At 38.5% G+C, this 17,916-nt stretch overlaps 1 protein-coding gene across 10 annotated transcripts in view; it reads right to left on the bottom strand.

Annotated features, from left to right (window-relative positions):
• Window positions 1-17,916, bottom strand: part of LOC105279293 (tensin) — a 161,423-nt gene that overhangs the window by 49,944 nt on the left and 93,563 nt on the right. For 9 of the 10 annotated variants that reach the window (XM_026971411.1, XM_026971412.1, XM_026971413.1 and 6 more), the window contains one exon: window positions 16,602-16,781. In XM_026971411.1, the coding sequence (XP_026827212.1) occupies window positions 16,602-16,781 (180 nt within the window). Of the gene's footprint in view, window positions 1-4,345; window positions 5,788-16,601; window positions 16,782-17,916 lie in introns of those variants that run through there. The other variant, XM_026971420.1, reaches the window with a different exon arrangement.

Genomic DNA, 17,916 nt, shown 5'->3' with positions numbered 1-17,916 from the left:
TAAAATTCGCATTTAACGTATTTTAATTCGAGACATTACATCAACGTAGATGACCATATAAGAGAGTGATTATCTTTTTTTTAATCAACTTGCACAAAAGATAAAGTCAATTTTTTCCATAAACACGCGATTAATTGAAATCTATTAATCAGAATTTCTTCTTTCTTTGGTTTCACGATTTCATCTCTATCGGTAAGAATCACATAGAATCACGTAAAAGCAGGAACGCGATCATCGGGAATTTGGTAGTCTCAACCGCACGCTGCCTCTCGTTCATTCCAGATCGTAGTCTCGATTCGGGTTTTGGATTCGCGCCAACTATCGAAAACACTCTACTTTCACAGCGGTAAATCGTCCGCGTCGCGTGTGGCTGCATGAAAAAGGGTAGAACGATCCCGACTACTTAAATCGATTGAACACACGACTATGCGCGTTACTGAATAATTTCCAAACTTCGAACAAAATTAGGAGCAAAGAAACCACATTTCATCATTGATCTGCATATAACACAAACAAAAAATTATGAAACTTTAGAACAGTTTTAACATTGTAATTTAACTTATTATGCTCTTATAACTTAACTTTAATTTAACTTGGATAATATTCAATAACGTATTCAGTAATTATTCAGAAATTATTCAGTAACTTAATAAAAACCTGTAATTAACATTTTTAGTGTAATATTAATAATTAAATGATGATTTTTACTTTTCAATAAAATTTTTATTAAAATTTATTAAAATAAAATGTTTATTATTTTTTAATTTTATTTTGTGATACATTTTTTGATATATTGGAGCGTTTAGTTTTACATATATTAATAAAAGAAAACATAAAAATTTCTTATCTCTTTTTTGCTTATAATGTCGAGTTACTGATCAAAACTTTTGCAGTGCCGCGAGAACGTTTTACAGATGGATATAACGATAGCAGAATTGAATCACGAGGCGTTTACGAGATGTGTTCGCGTATTTCGTTCGCGTGTGGCCAGAACGTCTGAGTTAACGACAACTTGCTTTCAGGGAATTCACTGACCGCCCAGAAAGCCGGTCGTTGGCACTACTAGCAGAGGTTTTCACGTTCGATAATGAAGACTTACGAACGACCTCGCAGTGTTGGACTTTTATGATTGCAGATACCATCTTCGGTAATATGAGACTCTACTTATATCACATCATTTTCAAGAACATTGAATTTTACTGTTTATGACTCTTTCACATACACACAAATGAATAAAATCATATATTGTCAAAAATCTCTTTTTCTTAAATAATATTTCTTACAATGAAAGTTCACTCATATATAATATCAAAAAATGTAGACAGATTTTTATTTTCATACTGCGTCATGCAATCATATATAACAATCATAAATCATCATTGATACTTGATCATTTCATCATGAATCATACGAAACATTCAAGATTCTCGCAACCGGCGAGAGAACGTTTATTTTGCAAGCGAGAAACTTGTCGTCGAACCACTAATTGATGCTCCAACACGAGGGAGAACTCCGTGCAAGAACGTCGTCTGCGATTTGCCTTCATTTGTTCGACGAAGTGTGTAAAGGGCCTAATGTCGCAGCCAATTACTGCGTATAACAGATGAATCAAAGTGCATCGCGTTAGGAAACCAGTTCAGCACGCGTGTAAACACGTCGTTCGTTGCCAGTGTCTCTCGCAATTGCATTCCCGTCGGCCAACAATCATTGGCAGTTAATGCTATACTCATAGAAAAGAGCGCGAATACTCGTTCAAGTATTTTTATAATATAATATCTTTATATATATAGCAATATTGTTGTGCATAGTATTATATTTTCCCCCGAAAATAACAAAAATAATTGTCAGGAATGCGACTCTTAGAAGAAAATATGCGCGTATTAAAACGAAGTTGAATTAATTATGAATATATAAGCAGATAAATTATAAATTAGACAGTAAAATGGGATCGTTCGTAGCTGCGTATCACATTACATTTACACGTAGTTACACTTCCCATAACGGGTCGAAAAAGAGAAAGGAATTGTTAACAGCACGTATTACATTACAAGTCACACGCTTTCCATAACGGATCAAATGGGTCAAAGAACATCCCGAAGAATTTCGAGCAACATACTTTAACGACTTTGCGTATCCCGCCTGCCGCAAACCCATCCTGGGCCCCTGTGAACTTCTACCGACGCTTCCCAAACGTTTTCCTATGTTGTTTCACGTGTTAGACGGAAACTTAAATCATTTGACGCACCTTGCGAGCCTGACCGTTTCCGTCAAGCTGTTTCTGGGTGAACGGTAGCTCGTTAACTCGCGAGTGAAAAGCATTTATCCGTATCAGACTTGACAAGGCTTGATAAATTAGGCAGTCAAGATTAAGTAGGAAGTAACAAAATTTTTGAAAAATCAAGAATAAATGCATAGAATAAGTTCACAGTGCTTTTCTTGATATTATCTTGATAATATATCTCTTGTTTTTAATATTACTCTTCCGTTTCTCAATATAATGATATTGCTTTCTCAAATTTTTCACCCTGGTATCAGATGATTCAGACGATTCGCACATCCAGATTTCGTACTCTGTACATTTCCGCGTGACGACGATATGATGACGCAGAAGAAAACAAAGCGTGAATTGGTCGATGTATTATTGTTGGTAGACATGTGCTGATACGCGAGTTTCATAAATCAATGTCGAGGATGCTGGTGCTATCGCTGGATATGTTGGCTGATGGATTGGAATATTTTAGTACGCAATTTGCCAGATGATTTGGAAAGAATTGCAGATATTCTTTAAATTATGAGTTATTCAGCGCACTCGAATTTTTTACACCGATGCATAAAGAATAGCTACATTTCCCGAAGTTCGATCCTCTCAAACTTCTATTTCTAATAAATTATCATATAAACTTAATTTTAATTCAATGATTATAGTTTTTACATAATATATTCTTAATACTGAGTGTTTTTGTAGTTTTGTACTTTAATTTCACAGTTCAGTTCACAAAAATTAAAATAGCAGAAATAAAACAACTGTTCCGGAAAATTATAGCAAAAGGGATGAGTTATAGAGATGATTATCTTCGGACTAGATATCGAGATTTTTGTTCAATATCCGGATGATCGTTTCTACGTATTTTTCGCGAGTCTATGGTAATACCACCTTAAAATTCCGCATCGGGGTAAATGCGTTCGCCGTGCCGGCGATAAAGTCGAACGAGAATAGATGAGTGACGCAAGGCGCCGTGAGGTCGCGATATGTATTCGACACTTATCCGTAGCCAACGAATATAAATTATATTTGAGAAAAGATTGAACAGGGTTGATGCAGCAATGAGATATTGTTGAACACCAAATGACCATTAGCTTACTTTGTACTAAAGAATTGTATTGTATTTAAGGAAGAGATTTTTTGTTTTAATTTACTTCACCAATATCCTAAAATTAATGTTTCATACACAATTTCTACCAAAGAAAAACAATATAGACTTTAAATCCAACACATATTTGTTATAAAAATTCGAAACAATAACAGTGCAGCGTATTATGTAAAGTTGCACATATTTTCGCAACTTCCATGCATGGGAATAGTAACTCAAATATTCATCGAAATCCGATATCGACAACCATTGAAAATTGTCGAAGAGAATCTCGCAGTTAATCTTACAGTTAAACTCGCATAAATCACATCCTGCATTTCTCCACAGAGATTTGCGCGATAATTTATGTGAATAAGCAGTCAGCATTTTACGAAAAGGATGGAAAGTTATTGATGATCATAATTATTATTGTTCGTGATAATATTTGGCTGTCGAATTTATAATCCTCGATATTTCGCGATCTCTCCTGTGGTCAGGGCGAGTGTGTCATAAATTTTCATCGAAGCGTGTTATACAACGTAAGAAAACTTCTCGGAATAACATTACACCGTCATTGCCTTACATCATCACTATTATCTCCACAAATATTTTACTTGCTTATAAATTATAAGTTATTGTGTTTCCTATTTCATTCATTTATTTATTTTATGATTGTGACACTTTTACAGCTGACAGACATTTTCTATTTCCTTCCAAATCCATGTTACTACAAAAGTTATCGCGATTTATCTTGACATTTTTTTCTATCAAGAAACACAAAAGAAACATAACCTTTACTCATTTTCTCACAAATGTAATATTAATTTTAAATGTTATACGATTAGTACTTCACGGGATTTGTAACAGTACAAATGCACAACTGCATTATTATTAACACAAAATATAATCTTGCTGTCAATCGAAAGATTATCGGCGCTCAAGATAAATCGTCCAACACCAGACGACGATCTCGATCATCGGCTTCGAAGACTCACCGTGTAAACGACGTGATAATTCCGATGCACATCGCCGTGACACTGGACCGTCGACAGCATGTTGTCGGTCGGCTGTCAGCCCTCCAAAAAAAGAAGACAACTGTATCGGCCGCCGACTATCTCCTTGCACTAAGCGCAACGACCTCGCGGCTTAACGTCACATCTGACCGCGCACTTTTTCACTGGCGAACCATCGATATTGCTCGAGGCACCCCGGATATTCTTCATGCACTCTGTGCACCAGCATCCCACGACAGCATCAACCGAATATGGCACTTCTCAACGTCACTTGATAATTTTCACGTAATTTCTCAATGCACCTTATATCTCTAAAGCGATCGATTCGATTATTTTGAACAATAATGAAAATTAATAATTTATTAATTTAATTTTGAATTAAATAATTTCGCAATTACTATTAATAACTAATTATTTTATTATATTTTAGATTCTGCATCAATTCACGGAGATTTTAAATGATTCAATACAGACGAGAGAGAAAGAGATTGTCCAAGAAGAAATTTAAGACCGGGGACAATTTTTCAGGTCCCGCATGTCGGTAGCAAGACGGTCCGGATGGACGCGGCACGTTTGACGGCAAAAGCCGACGGAGCTCGAATGGAGAACTCGCGCGTTTCGGAGCACGCATGGATAGAGTATTCAGCGATAGCGCTTAAGCGTACGGAACACGCATGCGTGATGCCCTGGGCGCGCTCGCGCGCGCCGTGTCCCTCGCCGTTACCTTCCTCCGCGTGTTCCATCGGCATCCTCCTCATCTGACAATCCCCGGCTTTTTCAATTATCGTCGTCGATGCTCTGACAGCTCGCGTCTTTCAGTAATGCGCCGCATGCCGCATATTTTCATCCCGGAATCGCATGGGAGATGTGAAATCGTGAGGTGCCTCTTCGACGTCTGGATTAAATCGACAGCCCGGCGGAGGACATAAATTTCAGCTCAATGTTATGTCCTCTTAGAGTGCATAGAAATAAATCTTTAAGAAAGCACAATTCTCCTGGGTAGCAATTTTCTCGAAATCTAAAGTACGATTTCAAATTACGCATTTATGAGAAAGAAATTGAGTAATCCACGTCCAGTACCATTCGGATTTACAAAGAATGGAATTTGTGCTTTCGAATTTCCTGCGGATGTATAACTGAAAGAAAAATATCTTGGAATTTCCGAGAAACGGATGTAATGGACATAATAGATTTTAAGATCAAAAAAGGTAGACGAACGGACATAACGAACGGCCCTCTCCATTTTTCTTTCACAAATAAGTAATACAACATGAAATCCGATTAAAAAGCAGATAAGGAACTAATTAATTTGTTATCGTAGTTACGATACAGTCTCGTTAAAATTCACTGTATCGGTTCTGTGCTTCATTTACGAGCTATTCATAGGGCAGTGTTTATTAAATTAAATTTTATTGTACTCAACAATGGTCTCGAAGGACCAATCAATCTTATTCCGGTCGAGTTGTGCGAAGCACGTAACGGATTTATTTTACGAATGTAGGCGGCGCGACTTCGAATTATTATTCACCCCATAGTATCTCGATCGATTATCGATACAGTTTCGATCACAGACGCTCACCGTCACTTTTACCGCCTAAACCGGTTCGCGGGACGGATCATTTGTCTCGATCCGCGTGTTTCTTTGATCCTGTCGTATCATCGACGTCCTTGATTCATGATCGTATTCTGATTGGGTGCAACTGATCAATAGCTCTCTTCTTTTATTTATGGACTTTTGGATTACTGGACTCACTTTCGTCGTCAATTGTACGCTTCCGACTGTCAACCTGAATTATTATTTGATTCGTGATAATGCAAGATTAAAATTCCTGAACAGATGAATCTAGTTACTGAAGTTTATTGTCTATCTATGTGACGAAGAGTATTTTAATAAAGACATGCGATTATACATATGATTACATATATGATTATAAAGGTAAAAGTACCTTTTTTTAGAAAATCTTATTACTTCAATAATGCCACATTAAATTGCGCTATGATCTTAATGCTTTAATGGATAAATGTTTAGACTGCCATGTGATAGGAGTTTTTTTTACTTTCGTTTATTTTTCGTATCAAAGTAAGAACAGTGAGAGGAGTTGGTATACTGCTGAGCACATAAAAAATATGTCGAGCTAAATTCAGATCTTACGTTTTCAACGCCTAAAATTAGCAATGATATCTGCATAGGAAACAGGAACCATCGACGTCAGAACAATAACACGATCGATGGTTTCAAGCTATTTCACACGCCATATTAATAGAACTCAATCTCAGTTGTAGCCGCAAGTAATATCTTGTATTGATTCATTTTTATTTTCAAAAATTCTGTTATTCTTGTCAAAAGTAAAATCTAAACGTTATTTAATTGTATTACATTTGTATGCTTCAAATCTACCTTGAAAATTATACTTTCAAAATTTATGGCGTATTTGTTTTAAGATCAAGAAATTTTTAATGCACTTACAAGCTCTTTCTGGGATAATGTTCATTAAATGAAATTTGATTATACTCAACAATGGTGCATCTCGGAGAATCAATCAATCTTATTCCGGTCGAGCTGTGCAAAGCGCGCAACGGATTTATTTTACAAATATAAAAATTTTTTGAATGGATAGACAGTGTGCAAGTTTGCAAATATCTTTATATAGCACTTGGCAATAACATGTAAACTGCATTATACGTAATAAATGAGGTATGGCATAAGAGAGATTCTTGCGGCATTGTGGCAACAATGAAGATCGACGATCTTCGAAGAAGGAACATTCGAAGAACCATTCAGATCGTCTTTTCATTACGACGGAGATTCGCGATCGATAGATCGTCCTGGTGGGCGGTCCGCAGCATCATTTTTTACATGGCCAGTGAAGGCGACTCCGACGCGATAAATTCTTGTTTCTCCCTTTTCTTCTCCGTTTTCACGTACACAGCTGGTAATCGATGCGTGGGTGAAAAAGGCATGACTTTATATAATAAGCACATCTCATTATTTTTAACAAAGACACGGCACAATCGCGCATTTTGCACAATACAAGCCACGCAATAATGTATAAATCTTTGCCATATAATTAAAGATTCTGTTGGATTGCACATGTTAAATTTAATAAAGTCAATCTTTCTTTTAATCATCAATAGCTTTTTGTACAAGATAGCAAAATACATTATATTGACAATTTGAGCACATAAATGTATGCATCATTTCTTTAATAATGTTAATAGCGAAACTAACATTCGGGATTATATATATCTAAATTCCAAGAATTATCTCCATCTGTTTTCTTTCGATTTTGCTAATGGAAATCGAGATCGCGCTTCGATTTAATGCCAAGCACGAGCCATTAATCTCGTCGTCGACTCTTTAATCGGTAATTAGCCAACAATTTATCTGCATGCACAGCACACGAACAGCAGACTCACTCGTGTCCGTCGCACGGCGGCAATGTCGACGTGCGAATTTAAATCTGACGCCGCCATGCAGCTGAGAAATCGCACCGAATTTCGGGATGCAAATGCAGGCGAGAAAGCAATTTCGTGGTGCACGCGTGTTGGTGCGCATATTCACGCAACGCTCGCAACGAAACCAATTAAAGCTGTTCTCTCGCGGCGAAGGTCGTCGCTTTAAAGCATGTCTCGCACCGGCGAAAGGCGCGAAGTGCTAATGCGGGGGCGAGTATGATGATGGTGGTAGTTGTAGCAATGGTGGTGGTGATGGTGTTACCGACGAGCAAAGCGAGCGGAACATTTTTCATGCTTCCGACATAAAATCCCGGCGAGAAGCGGAGCATTAATCCTTCAGCGGCATCGAAGGTTCCTCGGCGAACCGGCTGCAGCAAGACAGTTCATAAATTTCGATGCACTTAGAGCGGCGCGCTAACCACCCCTTCGGCGCATCGAATCGCTACCAGGCAATCGGTAAAAGACGAGGCGAGAATAAATGGACGAAAATGCTTGGAGAAACAAAGAGACAATGCCGAAGCTGTCGATAGTCGCTTGTCTAGAAATCTCCCTGCTTATATTATATATAGAAGAGATTAGAATCGAATCCGAAGCCATTTCTTAAGATTTTTCAAGAAACGTGGATTGTTCCCATTAAGAATGCGAAATATAATGTAGCAAATGTAATCAATTTAATAAAGTACCGAATTAAATAACGACATTATCCTTAATTCTGTGCTTTTTACACCACAATGGGAATACTTTTTACGAGGAGAGACAATAACGGCATGACGATTAAATATATTTTACTCCGCGAAAGAATACTTTCATGGAATTCTCTTCAATAGAACTGAAATTACTCTACGCTCTTACAGATTAAATAAAAGTGGCGTTGAAAATTGCTACTGGCATTAAATAAAGACCGACCATTCGCTATTGGACAAAGAGGAGGAAGTCGCGCGAAGAATCGAGATGGACCAGGAGAGTTAATGCGCTAGAAATAGTGTGTGCATGTGTGTATATACGATGGTGCGATATAGAACAATGACAAATCGCTCGGGCGAAAGGATGGGCTCCGCTACCAGCGTACAGAAAAATGCAAACTTTGATAAACGGCGCATAACTCGGAGGAAAACTCTCTTTTTCTCTCTCTCTCTCTCTCTCCCTCTTTCTTCTCGCGTAACTGACATGGTTACTGGAAACTATGAAAGCCGAGTGTGCTCCTAGAATAAATCGCTTTTATGCATTATGCGGCCTGCTCCGTGTCGCTGAGAGTGTGTCACGTTTTCTTTCATTTTTACCTTTCGAGATAATCCGGGAAAAATAGGACACTTACGCTTTCGGTTTGGGTTTCTCCAGAAGTATTAATAATATTTCACTGTGGGATTTAATAGATTTATTCGCTTGATTAATAAATCTATTTAACCCGTTCGGTGCCACTGCATCTGGCGTGTCAGCGGGATACTCCCCCAATTTGTCATAACTGATGAGGTGCACTGGGATTCCTACTGAGCTTTCAGCATGTTACCAAGTCTGACATTCAAAAGTTAATTTATATTCGCGTTTTATTCGTGCATTTATAAATACATGATAAAATATTGAATCCTATGATACTGAAATTATTTTACAATACCAATCAAGAATAGAGAGAATAGTCTTATACTTATGTTTATACGAAATGAAAAAGTTCTAGACTTTAGAAATTTTTTCTTTTTCCGAGGAGTTCTGAGATATTTATATTGTTATTTGGCATAGTGCCTAGAGTTCTCTGTTATTGAAAATACTCGAAATCCAGAAATAAAAAAGTTCTAGCCCTAAGAAAGTTTTTCTTTTCTGAGAAGTTCTGAGTTGTTGATATCATTATTTTTTATATTGTCTACAGTTCTCTGCTATTGAAAATACCATAAACTCAGAAATGAAAAAGTTCTAGCCGTTAGAAATTTTTTCTTTTCCGAGAAATTCTGAGATGATGATATCATTATTTTTTATATTGCCTAGAGTTCTCTGCTATTGAAAATACCGTAAATTCAGAAATGAAAAAGTTCTAGCCCTTAGAAATTTTTTCTTTTCCGAGAAGTTCTGAGTTGATGATATCATTATTTTTTATATTGCCTAGAGTTCTCTGCTATTGAAAATACCGTAAATTTAGAAATGAAAAAGTTCTCGAGTTTAAAATTGTTTTCTTCTTAGAGGAGTTCTGTGATATCTAAACTGTTATTTGGCCTATTGCCTAGAGTTCTCTGTTATTGAAAATACTCGAAATCCAGAAATGAAAAAGTTCTAGCCCTTAGAAATTTTTTCTTTTTCCGAGTAGTTCTGAGATATGCATATTGTTATTTTTTATATTACCTAGAGTTCTCTGTTATTGAAAATTATACTTATGTTAACTTTTGGATTTCGAGTATTTTGATGTTGTTTAATGCATAGAGAGACTGTTTACAACTTTGATGAGCCTAAATTTAACCAGAAGTCATGTTCCCGATAAACAGCACGCGCCAACCAGATCGCGTCTGGTGCCTGCACCGAGAGTGCATTCCTTTCCCTTCGTCCTGTCAAAGATTGAGCCCAGGAACACGATGCAACCCCTTCCCGTAAATAAATCAGTAACGTTTATGCGTGCATATGCCAGATGTTAGGGATGAATGTGAGCTGGTACTCTGCTCTTGCAAAGAGAAAACACGAGAGTTTGGAAAACATGCGGTGGCAGTTTCAGATTCGCTGAGAGTCGCTTTGCAACATTTTCACAAGATCAACTATACTTACTGATGACTTTCATATGTAAGTGAAATGAAATTCAATGCAAATATAAAACATACGATTTTATTTCAATTGTTCTCAGATTCAGTTTAAAATTTACCAATCGATCAATTTAATCTGTTACTATTATTTTATCTCGCAACGAATTGGAAGCATTGTTAACAAACAATGTTGTAATCGCTTTTAACCCAATTGCAAAGCAATCAAGCGGATTATAAAGCTTGTATAATTTTAAAATCAATAGGATTTACATTTGCAATATTAAATGATGATTTAATGTGTACAAACAGAATCGTTATATGAATCAAGATAATTATTATATAGCGATTTGCAATAACGAATGCTTTAACTTGGACTGAATTGCCGCCACAGCTATATCACCCGATAAAACTTCTATGTGGAGTTAACATAACTATAATAGGCTATTATAATTTTAACTAAAGTTTGAGTCATTATTTTTTCTCATGTAAAATAAAATTATGAATATTTTAAAAACGTTACAGATAACATAGAAAATGAAGGCATCTCTGATGCATAAAAACAGTGGCAGGAAAAATCCCGTTGGTTTTATTCAGATAAATATTGCAACATACCATTGTTAAAGTGTAAAAACAAGATGTCAGTTTCCAATTTTTCTTATTTTAAATTTGTTTGACACTTTATCCGTGCGAATTCAAAATAAAATATAAAATAATTGTTAGTATTTCAATCAGGAGCAAGTAAATTAACGTTTTATTTAGACAACGCAGTTCTCCGTTTTATTAAAAAAACTTCCCTATATAGCAGAGACATATCGCATGATACACGTTTTACTGTTTTGTATGCAAATTGGTGACGTAAACATGAATATGTAAAAAGTATCGCGCGTCACGCATAAAACATTTTTGTGTGCGAGGTGCAAAAATTGACGTGCCTCGGTCAAATTACAGCTAGCAAAACATCATCGAAAATTAACGAAATACCGCGCGAGTGCACATCCAGCTGCATCATTCCGGATTGCGCTGTATCCTGTCAACGGCCTAACGACCTACGATCCTATTTCCCGACCTTTCGTCGAAACGGTTAGACATGGAACACGCGTACAACGTTTCTTGCGCCAATGATGACTGGCAGCTGCAGGATTCTCAAGGATCCGCTACACCTCTCTCTTTTTTTTTTAAAGTAGTCGACCCTCTTAACCTTAAACCCTTTCAACGGGTACGTGCCGCAAGGAGCAAAGGGGGCGGGAGTGCCCTTAATAGAACTTTAGTTAAAGCGGATGGAAAATTGGCATCGGGCTGTGTGAGAGGCGAGATTAACCGCCGGTATATTTAATATTCACTGAGTTACAGGAGCTATTACCATCGAATGCGAAATGTTTAATATCTGGCATTTAATTTCTGGCATTGTTTTAATATTCTCAGTACCTTGTTAGAATCTATAATTATAATTTATATTATATAGAGCAATAGATACAAGGAAACAAATGAAATAAATGTTTCTCATTAAATTTATATATATATATATATATATATATATATATATATAATATTTGATAATAATAATATATAATATTTGATAGTTTTAATTATCTCCGTATGTGAAGCAGTCAGAATCCAATTTACTGGGGTTTCTGAATCACAATCACGCTCAGGGGTGTTTTATTATCGGCATACATTTGCGACGCGAAATAACTTCCGGCAGTGCTTGGAAGACATAACTCACAACACGGCGAATTCAAATATCCGGTGGTAAAAATCGACGCTCACAGAGAGAGCGGAGCCGACCGGCCAACCAAGCCGGTTGGTCAGTCGTGTTAAAACGTCGCTCCATTATTCCAGCGAGCCGGTAACTTTTACGAGCGCGGCATGAACGTTCGTTGCAGTTATCGCGACGTTACATCGCGGTGTTACATCGCCGCTGCGAATGTGCTCGGGCGCGGACGAATGGCGCGACTTATTCGACGTTGGTAATTACAACAGAATCCCTCGATTGAGACGTCAATTATCGAAAGATGCAGTCGTCATTTCTCGATCCGTGTCGCAGAGATTCCCCTCCTTGGCGAGGCTAATTAACTCGTCGCGGCGAGTATCTTTACGTCGGCAAAAATCGTCGCAGATTAATCAGAATCTGGTATAGACATACGATGCCACCATCGTCGTCGTCGTCTTCGTCTTCGTCTTCGTCTTCGTCTTCATCGTCGTCGTCGTCGTTTTCGTTTTCGTTTTCGTCGTTCCCAGCTTCGTCGTGGAAGTCTTACGACGACCGACCGATACGGACTTCACCTAGGCTGCTTATTTGCAAGCGGGTTAGTGACTTCTCTTTGCATATCGTGGGTAATCTGGTCTAGAGGTCTGGCTTTCAGCAAGGGGCGACTCTTGGTCGGCTGCTATCAGTCACTCGCGGTGTAATCATTACGCGCACCGCGCCCGCGATTATGACGCCTGGTAAATTACGTACATGGTATATGCGTAGCGATACTATTTATAGTAACCGTGCGATAATGCACTCGCGCGTTTCTACGCGGGGCAACGCGTAGTTTAGAGCGCACGGAGTTGTTAAGCACGGTTAGGATAACTGCGAAGGATACACTTGCTTTGAGAAAGAATGAGAATTTCATCACTTTAAGATCCTAGTTTCAAGGCAAAATCAAGCTTTAATAAACAAAGTAAATTCGATATAAGGCGCTAACAAATGATTTACAATACTCAAATAACTCAATGTGGCAATAGACTAATGAATGTTACTTGTTGCCTGCATGTAAATATTGTTTACTGCGGTACTAATACGGTAATGTCAATTATAATAGCTACTATGGTTATAGTCCAATTTTGTGAGAAAATATTACTTTATCACGCTGGCTTTTGCCTAGGCATTATATTCATTAGCGATATCTGCTCCAACTTTTGCGCCTGGATTTAAGCATCCTCGTTTTCCTCGCTCTACATTCGGATAAAAATTACTATTATTAATGTGCAACCGCATATTATATAACGGAACTGAAAATCGTTATCATCGGTAGAAGATTGCCGGAGTTGCCCTGTTCAGTCATCCGTTAAAATAAGCGACGGACAACGGTTCTTTTTTTCGTCTCGGTTTCCCATTACGTAAACGAAGAATTTCCCGGAGAAGCCGCCAATATCGATACGCGCCTTTAAGCGTTAATGTGTTAACGATGTCAAACTGCAATCGCACGCATAATTAAACCGCGCCCGATAACCTTATTTGCGCTGCAAAATGTGATTGTGCGACATCTTGGCAAAAGAATGTAAATCAAAATTTTTATTTAACAAGAAAGAAGAGAAGACATTTTGATCAGAAATTGCTAATCTAGTATAATTATAAATAGTCTATAATTGAAGAATTTTGTTCTTGGACTTTCTCATTTTATTTCAATTCCTATTAAGAAATTAGAAATTTCCTTGTTCCCGATGATTCTCTTCTATCCGCAATGTGATGTATCATAATGCATCACATCCGCTTGTGATTGTCTGACCGCGATAGTGCGTAAGCCACTGTCGTAATTACCTAATTAGGTCGGCGGTATAAAAAAATAGGATGATCACGACTTTCTGAGTAATGTAAAACTGGTTGATGTCATCGTATCGATTTGGTTGGTGTATCAGGCGTAACCTTTCGTCAAGCACAAGATCGCGACGAAATCGAGTAAAAACAAGATTAGAGTGGGAGATATTGCGACACGAGTGCGAGCAATATTAGCGTAGCGACTTTATATCTGCCAAGATAAAATCTGCAAAGACGAGAATCCTTGAAATTCTAGTTTATCGTTCAACTGACGGACATTTTATTATTCTCCCGTGGTGTGTTGTGTCTCCGAACACGACGACGTAAACACGCGTGCGATATCACTGCAAGAGCAACTGCATTAATGAACTGCTATGCGTTGTTTTATTTGCAGTTATTATGTTCCTTCGATATTTTGTGCCAAAAAACTGCGATTGTCCAATATGACCGTTTCAGACAATGCTTTTATAAATGCTCTAAATTTTATTGAACAAACTTCCATAAAACTAATAATCATATGCAGACAAGAACCTTCATGAATAATAAAAAATTCATAATCGTGAATTTTTAGGAATAAAATTGCGATTCATGTATATTCATTTTTTATTATTCGATCTTTCATTTTACTTTTTCGCCTGCCGGCATTATTAGCATTATCCCTTATTCCCTCGACACAAATACAGAGTAAACGTAAAGCCTCACAAGGGCAGCAATCAGGTTGCCAGGGAAATAAATTCTAATCCCATTTACCCCCGACATATAACAAACGCCGACGCTAATTTCGCAATTACGTATTCGCTGTCTCGGCCGGTCTCCCAGCAGCAACGCGACCAGGAAGAGATCTCCATCTGCCAGATGCGCGCGGATGGGGCGACCTTAATCCCCGAACGTCAAACATTCTCTCGTCGACGCGCGGCGGGCGAGAGCTAATTCCATAAAAGACAAATTCGCGCCGTCCGGAGGAATTCAATTTGCGTGCGAGTTTTGCATAACGAGTACACCGCGACGACCGCGTATATATATATGAGCCCGATAGTTTCTCATTAAACCACGCTGACCCAGAATCAGACCCCATAGCGCGACGCAGCGCGAGCACAATGGTACCGTGCCGTCGGGGATAACCACCCCCTCGACTGCTCGACCGCTTCAATTGGATGTATGGTTTGCATACCGATAGTCTCGCGGGAACAATGCTGTGCGTAAGTCTGTATATGTCCTAGTATGTATATGTGCTCTGTATAGCGACGTAAGCGTCGCTGACGTAAAACGGATGCAGGATGCATGAGAAAGACAAAAATTGCATACCGAGCTGCATCGACTTGCTCGTTGTTTTTCAAGGATCACAAATGGCTTTGAGAGCTACCTCGACAGTAACGACTTAGTGTTTCGTACAAAGTGAGCGATTTAAATTTATCGAAGCGTATTAAATAATAAATTTAAAAGCTGTTCAATATTTGTAAATTCCAAAAATAAATTCTAAAAATTTTAATATTGCTGTAAATTGTCAGTTACGACAAATTTTGTAAAAAACGTTTAAAAGCTTCCCTCTCTGCGTCTTTCGAAAAGGCGCGGATTTATTCAAAAATATTCCAAATTGGAGCTTGTCACGTTATCGCTTGTCCATAATCAGTGCCGAAATCGGGTGCGACATTGAATGCATACACAATGCACATGTCCGTGCCCGCATATATACGTGCACGCGGGTATCGTGTCCTGTGAGAGCCTCAGTGGTGCCTCAACCTCTGACCTACATGGATGACGGAATCTCGGATGATGACGGTTGATACACCCCGGGGAGCTTTAGGATTCGGCTCAGTGCACTTATGCCGCTCGCACTCGCGGGATTTGCACCACGAAAAAGATATATTGGCGTCTCGTTGCGTTTCGCGTACAAACGAGATAAAACTTTATTGGTCTTTCGAGGAAAATGTCGCCGGTCCTGGATTCCGCCGTGCAACTTACAGCTCAACATTTTGTACGACGCCCGCCGTGTCAAAGGAAATTGTTTCTCCCTACCCTCCGCGAGACGCGGAGCGCCGTGAGAGATCACGCGGTGGATTCACGACAAAGTGCCGCTCGTGATTTTGCGATAGATGTACACAAAATTGGACGAGAGATGTAGAAATGTTCACAAAAGGATAAAAGGATCGCGACGAAGATTTGTCACTTTACCTCAAAAATCCGAATGCATGCTTTCGCAGTTCGTCGAATTTTTTGTGTACGCAAATATATAGGATTGCAGTGCAATTAAATTAGGTAATAACGTAAGTATACTTAAAACGTCAATTAATGTTAATTAGTGTATGTGAATAACGTTTTTAGCAAACACGCAAATAAATAGAAAAATAATCCAGATAGCTCTGGATGTTCCGTGAATTTTACAAAAATTCGTGTGTCTCAATAATCAATAAACACATATCATAGTATCCTTTCCTTTAAGAAAAGTATATCGTACGAATCATATATTATTAAAATTAAATTTTCTCTACGATAATATGCGCATTATATCAACTTAATGTAATAAAATTCAATTAGTACTCACCGTGACTTGCTGATTAGTAGGACTAGGGCTAGGGCTCGGTGTGGAATTTGGCGTTGAGAGCTCCCCCGATCCAGGAGAGGGCGAATTCGCAGCGACACTGCCGACGGTCGGAAACGCCCTCGCTGGATCAGCTTGCCATTGCTTATGGATTTGCTGCGAGGTGTCTCGGAACCTCGCGCCCTGAAGCAAAAGGCGCATAATTTTTTTATTAGAAAAGGAAAAGCGAGACATCTTCCGGAGAGATGTAATAATTAGGCAGACACGCCAGTCACTTTACTTCAAGACTAAATGATAAATCTCGTATATCGGTGTATTCATCGCGCTGCTCAGCCCAGTGAAAGTATGATGATTTCTTTTTGCGCTCAACCGCGCATGTTACAGCGTGTCATTATACGGCAATTAATATGCATATGTCGTCGCGAGCGCGCCGCTGAACACTTGCATCCTTGAAGAACTAGATCGCCCGGATCGTTTATGTCCGCGCACACGTCATATCATCTGATGACACAGTTCGATTAGTCTCGGATATTTGCCTCTAGACAATTGTATCGAAATCGATCGCTTCGCTCCGTCGATTCGACAAGTCTAATTAGAATGATAAACCAGTCTACGTTATTGCCGTAAATACACGGCCAGATTTCTCGCTAAATTTTACATTAACGTGAAATACCGTTAGCTATCTCTCTACCTAGTTTTATATCATCTCGTGAGTATGATGATACCAGCTGAGAAGCTAAACACATCAGATTACAAATATAAATAATAGGTTGAAACAGAATATAGAAGCATGTTATACATGGCAATATACATATTGTACATATATATTCTATTTTTTGATATACACACAGATGTAATGCATTAATACTTAACATAAATTATGAGAAAATACGCATACGTTACGTTTCGTACGCAATTATGAATTCTGCAGCTGTACTGTCAAAATGACAGTAACTGCAGAAGTTCGTGGACCCCGCGGATGAATTACAAAGGATCGCGTGCGCAATTCTCCATAAGAACAGTTCGCGGATGCAATAATTGCGCTTATGCAACGCCTCGGCGTAATAGCAATTAACGTCGAGGGAGTATAATAGTAGCGGCATAAGCGGAATCTCTCGGAGCGAATACGTTCCGAATGTGGACCGCGTTCAAGCGATCGCTCGCCTCTCGCTTGACACCACCTTTTTAAGATTCCGAACCGTGCGCGAGTCCTGTTCGAGCACGCGCGTCCGACGAATTACGGAGAGTCAATCTAAAATTTTTCACCCGTGTCAAATCGGCGCTGGCTGAATTGCTGCGGCCTCGAAATTAATTTCAC

This window comes from Ooceraea biroi, chromosome 7, assembly GCF_003672135.1.
Source record: "Ooceraea biroi isolate clonal line C1 chromosome 7, Obir_v5.4, whole genome shotgun sequence".
Classification (NCBI taxonomy): Eukaryota; Metazoa; Arthropoda; class Insecta; order Hymenoptera; family Formicidae; genus Ooceraea; species Ooceraea biroi.
The sequence above is the reverse complement of the archived record's forward strand: the minus strand, read 5'-3'. Positions and strand labels throughout refer to the sequence as shown.